Genomic DNA, 11,836 nt, shown 5'->3' on the forward strand with positions numbered 1-11,836 from the left:
AGTTTACTCATTGTGTTACAGACACAATTACTATCCGCGCAGTGCAAAGTTTTTGCTGAATTTGAAAATTGTTTATTACGGCGAAGCGTAACGTTGTTTTGGCACGACACATGTCGACATTACCCAAATAAATGAAATAAAATGTATGGGATGATAAAATCAAACCTTTAGGTGCCTAAACATGTACTGTTTGGTATTTTTATTTGAACATCTAAGCTGTTTATGAATTTTCAAAATATATAGTCAATTAATCCTACAATGTTATTAACCAAACCCAAAAATTTCATATGTAGTCAGTAGAGTTAGCTACTATATGGCCAATCAAACCATTTGGAATCGCAAGACAATAAAGTAAATTAAATTATATATATATGCTATGAAAACAGTAGATTTGGGGATAAAATTTAGCATTGACCAGGCATGCACGTAATCTCATTTACGATGCTACATATTTTATACGATTTTTCCATTAATTTCGAAACCTAATCTTAATTTACGCATCTCATTTCAACATCGCAGATTACATTTTGTTTAAGCACAATCTCATCACAATTTAGTTTATTGGTTTTTGCCGGTAACCGATTACCAATGAATTTGTTACAACTAAAACAATGTTCCTAAACCTTAATTGGCCTTCCTACAGTTCTTGCGGATTTGTCCGCTCGTACCAGTTAGAGGAGAAATATTCCCCATTTTCACCATGGCAGCTGTAAAGTCCGTAAAGAAGGTGTTTTGATTGGAGCTGTAGGTGGTGACTTGAGAATTTGTAGAGCCTCCGCTAAACAGTTGCTGATCGGAGTGCAGAAGTCCCTTTTGGCTTCTCAAATCAGTATAATACTTGCTGTCAAATGTTGTAGGTGTGGCCAGATCTAAGGGCGAGAGGGTGTTGTCGCCACCAGCGCTTGGGCAGTTCGCCTTCACCGACGTGGCGAAAGAAGTGTCAATGTTGGATTCGTTGTAGGCGCGAGCTCTGAATGTGGTGCACCGCGCTTGGCCAATTGTATGAGCGCCTGTAACATAAATAATATTACCAGAACATAATTATTATTAAATTTGAAAATAGTGCAATATGACACCGCAGAATCAATCATTTGATAGCACGGAATTTGTGGCGTGAGTAATGGCGTACCCGAGAGTGCAACGAGGTCCTTGGTAGAAAGACCGTGGGCTGTAAAAGATGAGATGAGGGCGCTGAGATTGGAAGCCGGAGACGGAATGTTGTTGTTTGCGGCGCTTAAACTCGCACTGGTCGAGTCTCGCCTTCCCAGAAGTACTGTCCATGTTGGACCTCCCAGCTACCAAATTGCAACCACACAGAGTAAACAATGTTATTTAATTCCAATTCCTCCAAAGACGAATATCTAAATAAATGGTGAAGAAAAGGGAGAAATTAATACCTGGACGACTGAATCGCGAGCAGCAATGGCGAGAATGTCGGCACATGACACGACACCACTGCAGGCTGCCTCAACTTGAGTTTTGATGGTGTCTATTACGTCGAATCCTCTCGCAGAATTAACATTTGGGCCTGCAGTCTTTTCTCCGGTGAACGTTGAGTTATCATCCAACAATATCGACCCATCGCAGCCCTGCAATAAACAAAAAACAAAAATTAAACGTCACGAATTAAACAAAAAGGACGGAGATGAGTTGATTTAAGCGCCAAATGTGGATATATTCGAGCCAGTTTATGATCAGTTAGATGAAATTCTGGGTTTGATTTCTTACATTAACGAAGCAATCGTGGAAGTGAAGGCGGAGCAAGGATGCCCCCATCCGTTTTTCATTGTTGACGGCTTTGGTCACTGCGGATTTCACTATCGAAAGCGCCGTCGGACACACTTTGCTGTAAAAAGTTGAGGTCAGCTGCCCATACGCAGCGTTATTAATAGAGCATATACACAGCACACACACAACAATGCACACGAGAGCCTTCATGACTAAAAAATTAGCTGCTACCGGGAAAGGAAAAACGAATGATAATGGAATGGAATGGAATTGAATTGAATGTGGATAGATGGTGTGGGGAGAGTTGGATTGACTGCAGGTTTTATAGTGGCAAACGCAGTAGTGTATCGATTTGAAGAGGCTCATTGTCAACGTGAATGACAGCTATCATAATGCACAAAATAATATTGGAATGGCGGTGATGAAGATAGTTGCGTCGGGCTGAAAAGATTAGAAGGGCAGGTGCTGAACGCGTCAAAAAGCACCGAAATTTCAGTAGTGTGAGACCCACACGCTAGTACCGATCAGGATCCGTGAGTTTTCCTTTTAGTGCGCATCATAACGTGCGTGACTGAATAAATAATGATAGAAGTAAAGTTTGCACTGACCACGGAACCTTCCTACGTCCTGCTGGTGTAATAATCGAGGATCTGATTCAGCTTCCTCTCGTTGTTTACCAATGTAAACGCTTATTGGTTTTGGTTTATCTGTTTTAAATTATCACATCTTTAGTTGGGTGGGATGAAGTGTTTACTAAGTTCAAGATCGGTATAAGTTGCGTGTTGGTGTTGTAAGTGACCAGCCAATTAGGACCATTGACTCATAGATGCATAGTTGTCTGCCATTGTGTTTTTAAGGTGGTGTTAGCAAGGGAGAGTTGAAAGACGCATTGGGTCAAGATTGTAGTGTCTAGGTTAAGATTTTAGTGTGAAAAGGTCGCGATTTAAAATTAAGTTATGGATCAAAGATGTGAATATAGAAGGTAATGATTAGTCATGGACTAAAGATTTGAATATAAGGGTTATTGATTAAGAGTGTGGACGAAGCGTGTAATGATGGATGACTGTAAATTAAGGATTGTCTTTAGGTTTGGTAAGTTAGCCAAATTTTTATATATTATGTTACATAAAAAACAATATAACATAAAATTATTTAGGTATATGATTATGGATTTATTAGAAGAGAAATTAAATTAAAAAAGTTGATTAAATCTTTATTACCAAACATATTAGTGTATATTATAAATGTTTCGGAGTTATTTTTATCATAATTTTTTACAAAAATATTACTAACAAACATAGTAGCAGTAATATGAACAACTTTTATTGACCTAAATTATGACAAATGAACTTGTCTTATCATCTGCGTCCCTGGATTTAAAATGAGTAAAGCTTATTTCCTATTGTTGTCATTTTTATATGATTTTCTAATTTATTTATGTAAATCATCCATGCGCAGTGGTATTTCCTACCAATACCTTGCTCATTATGATTTTCAATTGCCAATAGACATCAATCGTTTGCATGTATCTGGTATTCTTCATTCGCGTGTTGCTTGTTTCTAGAATCCGTTATAAATTTCACTTAATTTTGACTTCCCTCTCATCTTCCACATTTTCTCTTTCAATCACTAGAGGGTTATTGTTGTAATGAACATTTGCTGAGTTTTTTGCTATTATATAGGCCCAAGACGTGGATGGAACACTATTATTGCGATGACCCCTTCCACCATAAGAACTTCTACTTAGAGACGTGTTTTTCCACCAAAAAGAGAGTTGAATCAAGTGACAACTAAAGGAAGAGTGAAAACTACCCAATGAAGCATAAGACTTGATACAAACCTCCATAGGTTAAGAATAAACTTGTATACCCAAAGAGAGGGAATAATCTAGGGTTCAGAGATTGGCCACCATAGGGTCGATACCAACACCCATTTTAAAGATAACTCAAGAAGACTAGAAAATCTATGAAGAAAGGGATGGATAATTCCAAAAGACAAAGACTCAAACTAAACCATTCCAACTTCACCCTAGTAAAGCCCTGGATGTAAGATGAGACACCCCATGTGAGAATGTGAACTTGAATTAAGTAGAAATGAATATGTGAGCGCAAATTACATTTCCACATATGCGCAACCAAGTCTAGTAGCTAACCACCATGTTTGAGTGAGGATCATATTTGGGGCTTTATTCCATTGTTATAATGCTTTGAAAATGCAAATATGGAAGCCAAGAATCCACAGCCCAAACATATTTTTTTCTAGTCAACCTAGAGCTTACTGTCTAAAAGAGCTAAGTCAACAAAATCAATAAACTAGAGAGATTAAAGACAACCACTAAACCACGTAAAGGGTTGCTCTTGAAACCCATTTCGAAATGAGGGTCTTGACTAAACCATACCATGTTGAATATAGGTAAGAAGAGACAAGGATGAAACCTATAGGAAATGTTTAATTGAGCTAAGATTCATAAGCCTATATTCCAGTTAATAACAGAACCCTTGAATTTATAACTGAATTTAATAAACAACTTATTATGAGAAATTAACTTAAAATATAAGTGCAGAATCATCCATAAAAGCCAAGGAATGTGGAGGTCCTAAATTACATGATCTCTGGAAAAAAACCAATATTCCATTTTCTTGCTTCTATGTGAGCCAAAATATTAGACCATATTCCCTATTACCTCCATGAGTGTTCTACATGAGATCTCCCTTGAGCACAATGATTCTCTTTGGAATGTGGTGTCATCACAATATGGAGCCACACAAACACATAAATCACCTTCACTGCCATTTCACCTATTTTGAATGGTGCATGCAAATGTAATCCATGCCTCTGTAGAGTGGAGGGAACCACCACCCTCCATTTAATTTGATATTGATGGACCATTACAATTTTTAAGCCTCAGTGAATGGTCACTCAGAGTGGGGGATTATAGATCCTACAAATACATTTCCAAACAGTGTGACTTAAGTAATTCCTAATTGAGTTTAATTGATTAAATTTCTAATGGTGTATTCTCCAAAAGAACCTCCTTCATTAGCTAAATTTTTATACTGATTTGTTTCTCATCAATCTCACATGAGATGAAGTGGATACTAGTATTTGCATGAGGAGAGAATGAATCCTCTTCTCGATTCAATAGTCTCCAACATTAGGAATCTTTAGAGGGAGGAGATCCATTCAAAAAAAATCCAACCATTCTAACAATAAGAAATGAATCTCCTTCTATGATTATACTATTGTATCCATTTCAAATACCAACATTTAGTCCATACTCTAGTGCATATAGTTCAACTAAATTGTTGGATACAATACTAAGAAGACCTACTTAAATGTGAATGATGTTCCTTTAGTAACTCTCACAACCTGTCCATAGCTAGCAAGGCCTTCATTTCCTTTGGAGGAAACATTGAATTTAATTTTAAGGTTCCTTGAGGCAGGGGTCACCATGATGTAGGGTTGTTGCATTTGATTTCAGGAACTTGGAGTGAAGGGATTTGTGTTATGGGAAAAATACCAAGATATCTAAGTATTCTATCTCTCTGCGGATTACAAGTCCCATATTGGGGGGACCAATTACTTGAAGAATTATTTTGTTGATGTTTTGAAGGATTTTATTCCATAATTTATCAACTAAGGTCTTGTTGTCATTGAAAATTCTCTCATTCATCTCCTTCCATGTCTCTCATAATGTGAATCCTAGAAGTAATTTCCATGCTCATTTTATTATACCTTGTGTCAAAACAAAACCTCTCCATTTTGAAATAGTAAATATGCCACCATCTCTATCTCTATCTAATTGACAAAAGATGAGGTCCCTTTTGTCCCATAGCTTTCATATCCCATAGGTTGGATATCAAGGAACAACAGTTGAGGAGATGCTCTAGATTTATAAATTTTGATGAATAATTGAGAAACTAAAGGTCTAGCAAAGCCTCATAGTTGTAATCTATCCCATGCCAATATTTTCCCATGTGCTCTTTTCCAAAGAAACATGGAGACTTCTCGTGGCAATAATTTCATTTTCTAGATTTTGATCAAACTACATCTTCCATAACCGTAGCAACCTCACTCAAAATATTATAGGCTTCTTTTAGGTTGTATTTTCCACTTTTCCTATACCCCCATCTTAATTTATTTGGTCTTTCTTGAAATTTTATTTTCCTATGTTTCAATTTTCCCTGGATATTGTCAACCATATTAATTCTATCCAATTGTGGCCATTCTTCCATAGGTATCCAACATCTCCATATTTGTTGAATAGGTTGTGGCTACTAGTAGTCATTTACCTTGACTTTTTCTTATTGAATGGATCTATTTTTGATTACTTGGAGACTATCTTCCTCTTGAAGCTTTGGAATTTGATTCCAAGAATCTTCCTATAAATAGATATTCCATCCTTCACGTATCTCTCACATGCTATGATGATGTACAAGGGAGATATTTTTCCAGGCATGGTTCTAAATTTCTAAACCTTGGATTTCCCATTGTAATCTTATTGGATTATGTGGTTTTGTGATTAGGTGCATTTCCTTCTCGATAACTTGCACCTTGGAACTGCTACATTCTAAAGATTTATATGAGGAAGTTTGATGGTAATGATCTTGTAACATGGATATTTTAGATGGAACATATCATGATCTACACTAAGCGACATCCTTACAAAAGGTAAATATTGTATCCATGTTCTTAGAATAAGACTGACATGTATGATATTAATCTCTTTGTGAAAGGAAAAAGGATTCTTTATATCTCGGTTCATGTTTATAGAGGAATTGGTAGCACATTATGGGTACATTAAGAGAAATACATTGTTAAATTAATTCATAAATATTAAACAAAAAGGTCAAGTTATAGAGCACATTCAACAATTCCAAAATTTGAGTCTTAGAGTAAAGAATACTTCAAAGGATAACTTGTTAGACTTATTAGTGGAAAATTTAAAGGAAATCATTCAACGTGAGGCAATGCTTTTTGAAAATAAACATTTATAGAATTATTTTAGTCTCACTAGGAAATTTAAAAGTAAAAATATGGTCACTAATAACTATAGAGAAAATCATGTTCCTCTCCTAAACTAACAAGGTTAACTCGTCAACAAATGGATGAAATAAGAGTAAAGGTGCTATGTTTAAACTATGAAAGAAAGCATTATAAGGGGCATAAATTGAGTGAGAAGAAATTAGTCTACATAGCTTGATTTGAAAATCACCCTATGAGTGACCTCAGTTAGTTAATTAGTGAATAAAGGTATTACAAACTCATGTGCTGGTGTGCGTTTATGTTATTTTAGGCAACGGATCGATCAGATTGTAAAATACATAGACACTGGAAAATGGAAAATAGCAGAGAAATATAGTAAGCAAATACAAGAACACAACAATTAATAAGGAGTTCAGCTTATCCTCTAGGACTATGTCTCCGGTCCAGCTTTCAGTGGTGGCCTTCTTTTATTGTGTCTTAAAGCAGAGAATTACAATGACGATGTCAACTTGAGTCTCCTGAAACAAAATTGCTTGGCAGGGTGGTTCTTAGATTCCCCAAGCCACTAGAGTGCACAGACTCTTTGCCTTACTAGCTCTTTGACCTCTCTGGTCTACAATGGAAGGATCCCAATGTGGTGCTCAGCTTCCGATAGATCCTCTTAGGGATGGCTTGAACCTCTCAAGCTCTCTGGTGCTCGATGCTGCCTTTGGTCAGCTCGGCTCTCTGTCTTTCTGCTTTTTGCTTCATTGTCTTCTTCACTTTTTCTCTCTCTGTCTTTGTTTCCTTCTTTAATCTGTTCTTCCTCTCCGTGTCTCCTGCTTTGTCTGTTCATGGATTTAAATCCAATCGATCCTCACGACTGTTCAATTCCCCTTCCACCTCCATCGGATCGCCTGTTGCAGCTTTGCTTGGAGTTCCCTGTCTCGACGTCATCATCAGGCTCATAGGGAGTGGCCACTTATCCTCCTATGAACTGTGCCAGCTTTTCCTCGTCGGTTCGATTCTTCGGTTACATCAGGAAATGACTCATCCACCACCTTAACGGTCAAATCGAACGTCAAACCTCTCTCTATTGCGGCTTAATCCCCTGTTAAATTCAGTCTCCCCATCGGGCGCATCCTAAGCCGTTAGATTTTGAGCCTCCAGATCCAACATTATTCGCTCATTTCGCGTGGTTGACTTGCTCGACCATTAGCGTGTGATGAGCAGTGGTTTTCCCTCTCCTCCACTTGCCACGTGTTGGACACTGAGTGGAGTCACTAGGTTTCGGCCAAATCCGCTTACCGCCCAAGGGTGCCCCCGATCAATACCGCTGGTTTTTCGAGCGTGAGTCCCGCCTTTAACCTTTAACACTTTTCCCCATGGTTTTCCCAGCTTCCATGCAACCGAGCGCTTGGGGCCTCTCCTTCTTGAGGGGTTTTGCCCAGCGATGCGCTAATTACCCATAAAAAACTACCTCCTTTTCCTGATCCGGGCTTCCCAGGTGCCAGTTTCACCTCCTACACAGTCTCCATGGGCCTCGGTCAACGCACTTTGACCGAGGTCCTCATCATTCCACGCTAGCTACCAACTGCCACTATTCAGAGGTTTTTTTTCTAATCGCTCTGTGTTCTTTGAATTTGAGGTTTGTCCCGATCTGATACAGTCATGGTACTTTGACTACTCTTCATGGATCAAATTCGGATCACGACCTTCCCACTGAAAAAGCTTTTGGACTACCAAAATTTGGTTTTCAAGCATCGACTAAGTGAGGGTATTGTTGTCTCACTTGTTCAATCTCAATCCACTTTGCACTACCTAGCTTTGAACCCTTGAGCCCTACTCTGAGGTACTCAACATCTGCTCTACGCGTCGTCCTCACCTTTCTGTCCAGAACTGTGTCTTCCTACAATTCATTAAGATATTCAGGTAGTAGGTCATCAATAGAAGGCAATTGACTTTGCTCTTCGGGATCCTCAATCATTGAGGGTTCAAACAATCTCAAGCAATCTGCATTTACGACTGAGTAGATGTGCATGTAAGCTGGTAGATCAAGGTGAAAAGCATTCTCACCAATCTTCTCAAGTATTTTGAAAGGTCCATACCTGATGGGATTTAGCTTTTTACCTTCACCTTGCATCATTTTCTTGCTGATATACAGCCAGACTTGGTCACCAACTTGGAAATTATGCTCCATCCGATGCTTTTCATGCCTAGCCTTGTACTTGGCTTGGATCTTTTCTAGTTGTTCCTGTACTGCCTGGTGGTTCTCCTGGATTTGTTCAATGAACCTAGTTGCCCTGTCCACATCACTGTGTCCCTCAATTGTGGTATCTTTACCAAAGACAAAATCCAAAGGAGACCTTGGTGTGAAACCAAAACAGGTCTCAAGAGAAGATCTCCGGGTAGAAGAACGTTTTGCTCCGTTGTAAGCATGCTACACATAACATAAATGTTCCTCCCAAAGCTTAGGATGTTTGCTGCAATATCCTCTGAGTAACTGGATCACTGTCCTCTTAACTACTTCTGTCTGGGCATTAGTTTGTGGATGAAAAGTTGTGCTCTTCTTCAGTTTGGTGTCCATCAGTTCCCACAGACTTGACCAAAACTTCCCCACAAATTGGGTGTCTCGATTAGATACGATGGAAGTGGGTAACCCAAAATGAACCCATACATGTTCAAAGAATAGTTTTGCAGTTTGTTCAGCTGTAATCTATTTATTACAAGGTATCAAGATACACATTTTGTTGAACCTATGCATGACAACATATAGATAATCATGACCTTTCCTAGATTTAGGCAGTCCTCCAACAAAATCCATGGAAACACTTTCCCAAGGGTGAGAAGGAACTAGTAATGGAGTGTACAAGCCTAGTTTTCTATTGTTGGGCTTGCTTTTAGCACACATAGTACACCCTCTTACATATCTAGAAACTATCTCATACATTTTTTGTCAATAACAAAATCTTTGCAGCTGTGCAACTATTTTACTTACCCCAAAGTGACCTGATATCATAGAAGTGTGTGCATCTCTAATTATATTTACTCCCTCAGTTTGTGGAATGCAGAGTTTCCTACAATGGTACAAGAGTCGGTCCTTTACATGATAATCCAATTCTTCTACTCATTTGCCTTGACTCAAAGTTGCATATACATCTGTAAAGTCTTATCTTGAGCATATTGTTCAATGTAGCTTTCATGAAGCACAAAATTATGCTTAAATATAGTAGATGCATTTATAATAGGCTTGGATAGCATGTCTGCAACTTTATTATGTATGCCCTTTTTGTATCTTATGAATAAATGAAACTATTGTAGAAAACCCATCCATCTGTAGTGTCTTGATTGTTGCAACTTAGTTTGGGAGTGTAGATATTGAAGTTTTTGATGATCAGTATGTATTAATGTCTCTTTTCCCATTAAGTAATGTTTCCACTTTTTCACACTCTGAACTAATGCATACAACTCCTTATCATATGTAGGATATTTAACTACTACAGGATTAAAAGTTTCAGAATGATAACATATGGGTTTACTGTGCTATGTCAAAACTACTCCCATGCCATAGTCACTGGCATCTGTTTGGATCTCAAATGGTCTTTGTAGATCAAGCAGTGCTAGTACAGGTGCTATACTAATCTTTTCTTCCAAGGTGTTGAAGGCTTTCTGATATTTTCCTCCCCAATGAAACACCTTGTTCAATCCTGTTAAAGCATGTAAGGGAGCTGCACTTGAGGAAAAGTTAGAAATGAACTTCCTCCAATATTGTGCTGCCCATAGGAAGCTTCTCACTTCTGTAGCAGACTTGGGTTTAGGCCAGTTTACAATAACTGCCACTTTAGAGGGATCTATCTTCAATTCACCACCCCCTACTATATGACCCAAATAATTTAGAGATGTTTTTCCAAATTCACATTTTGAGAGTTTAACATGAAGTTTTTCTCTTTCCAAAATATCTAGTGTCTGCTTAACATGCTTTAAATTTTCTTCCCACATTTTACTAAAATTCAGAATGTCATCCAGATACACAATAACAAAATCATCAAGAAAGGGTCTGAGTACATCATTCATTAATCTCATGAAAGTAGCAGGAGCATTAGTTAAGCCAAAAGACATAACCAATCACTCATACAATCCCTGCTTTGTTTTGAAAGCAGTCTTCCATGCATCTTGTTCTACCACTCTGACTTGATGGTATCCACTGTGCAAGTCTAGCTTGGTGAAATAAACAACTTCAATTGATCTAAAAGATCATCTATGCGAGGATGGGGATAATGATTTTTTGATTGTTATCTTATTTAGTGCTCGGTAATCAATGCACATTCTCCACAAGCTATCTTTCTTTGTCACCAAGATGATTGGTGACCCACATTGTGATGTGCTAGGCCTGATGAACCCTTTCTCGAGAAACTCCTGCATCTGCTTCTTGATTTCAGCATTCTCTAAAGCAGACAACCCGTACATTCTAATGTTAGGAAATGGAGCATCTTGCTACAGAATAATATCATGTACTATTTTCCTTTTGGGTGGCAGACCTTTAGGTTCTTGAAACAAGATTTCATACTCTGAAACAATTCTAAATCAATTTACTGTTTAGCATTACAGCTCTCAAATACATTGGTTTTATTAGGTTTCTTTTCCTTTACAACCATCAGTAAGAATTGTTTGCATGAATTTATCATTCTTGTCATCTGCCCTGAGTTTATGAGAGTATAATTATTCTTGAGCTTATGAGCTCTTACAAAGTATTCGATTCCATCTTTAACAAGTAGATACGTGTTCTCAACTCTATAGAAAATAGCTTTTCTATCATACAAGTAAGGACTTCCTAAAACAATTCCACATATATCCAAAGGAATTATGTCTAACTCAACCTCATCTACAAATGCTGACCCAAAAGAAAACTTGAGTTTGCACTGTCTAGTCACTTGTAGTTGTGCTTTATCATTCAACCATCCTAATGGGTATGGTTTCTTTTGAGGTGTAGTTGACAATCCCAATTTCTTTACAATTGCTTCAGAAATTAAATTTACTTGTGAGCCACTATCAAACAAAGTATCAACCTTTTGATGTTTGGAAATAACTCGAATATGGAAAAGCTCATGTCTATTTCTCTCATTTTCTTCATCAGTAATAGATG

The 11,836-nt window shown here is 37.8% G+C and overlaps 1 protein-coding gene across 1 annotated transcript; it reads right to left on the minus strand.

Moving 5' to 3' along the window:
- Nucleotides 1-435: 435 nt before the first annotated feature.
- On the minus strand, nucleotides 436-2,048 carry LOC149138430 (cationic peroxidase 1-like). Its single transcript, XM_089446433.1, has 4 exons — nucleotides 1,729-2,048; nucleotides 1,398-1,589; nucleotides 1,130-1,295; nucleotides 436-1,010 (listed from the first exon to the last, which is right to left on the minus strand). Exons 1-4 carry the CDS (start codon nucleotides 1,936-1,938, stop codon nucleotides 625-627), a joined length of 954 nt encoding a protein of 317 aa, XP_089302559.1. The 5' UTR covers nucleotides 1,939-2,048; the 3' UTR covers nucleotides 436-624.
- Nucleotides 2,049-11,836: the final 9,788 nt, after the last annotated feature.

Source organism: Pinus tabuliformis, chromosome X, assembly GCF_031772625.1.
Source record: "Pinus tabuliformis cultivar Carrire ecotype Pingquan chromosome X, CPIR1, whole genome shotgun sequence".
Classification (NCBI taxonomy): domain Eukaryota; kingdom Viridiplantae; phylum Streptophyta; class Pinopsida; order Pinales; family Pinaceae; genus Pinus; species Pinus tabuliformis.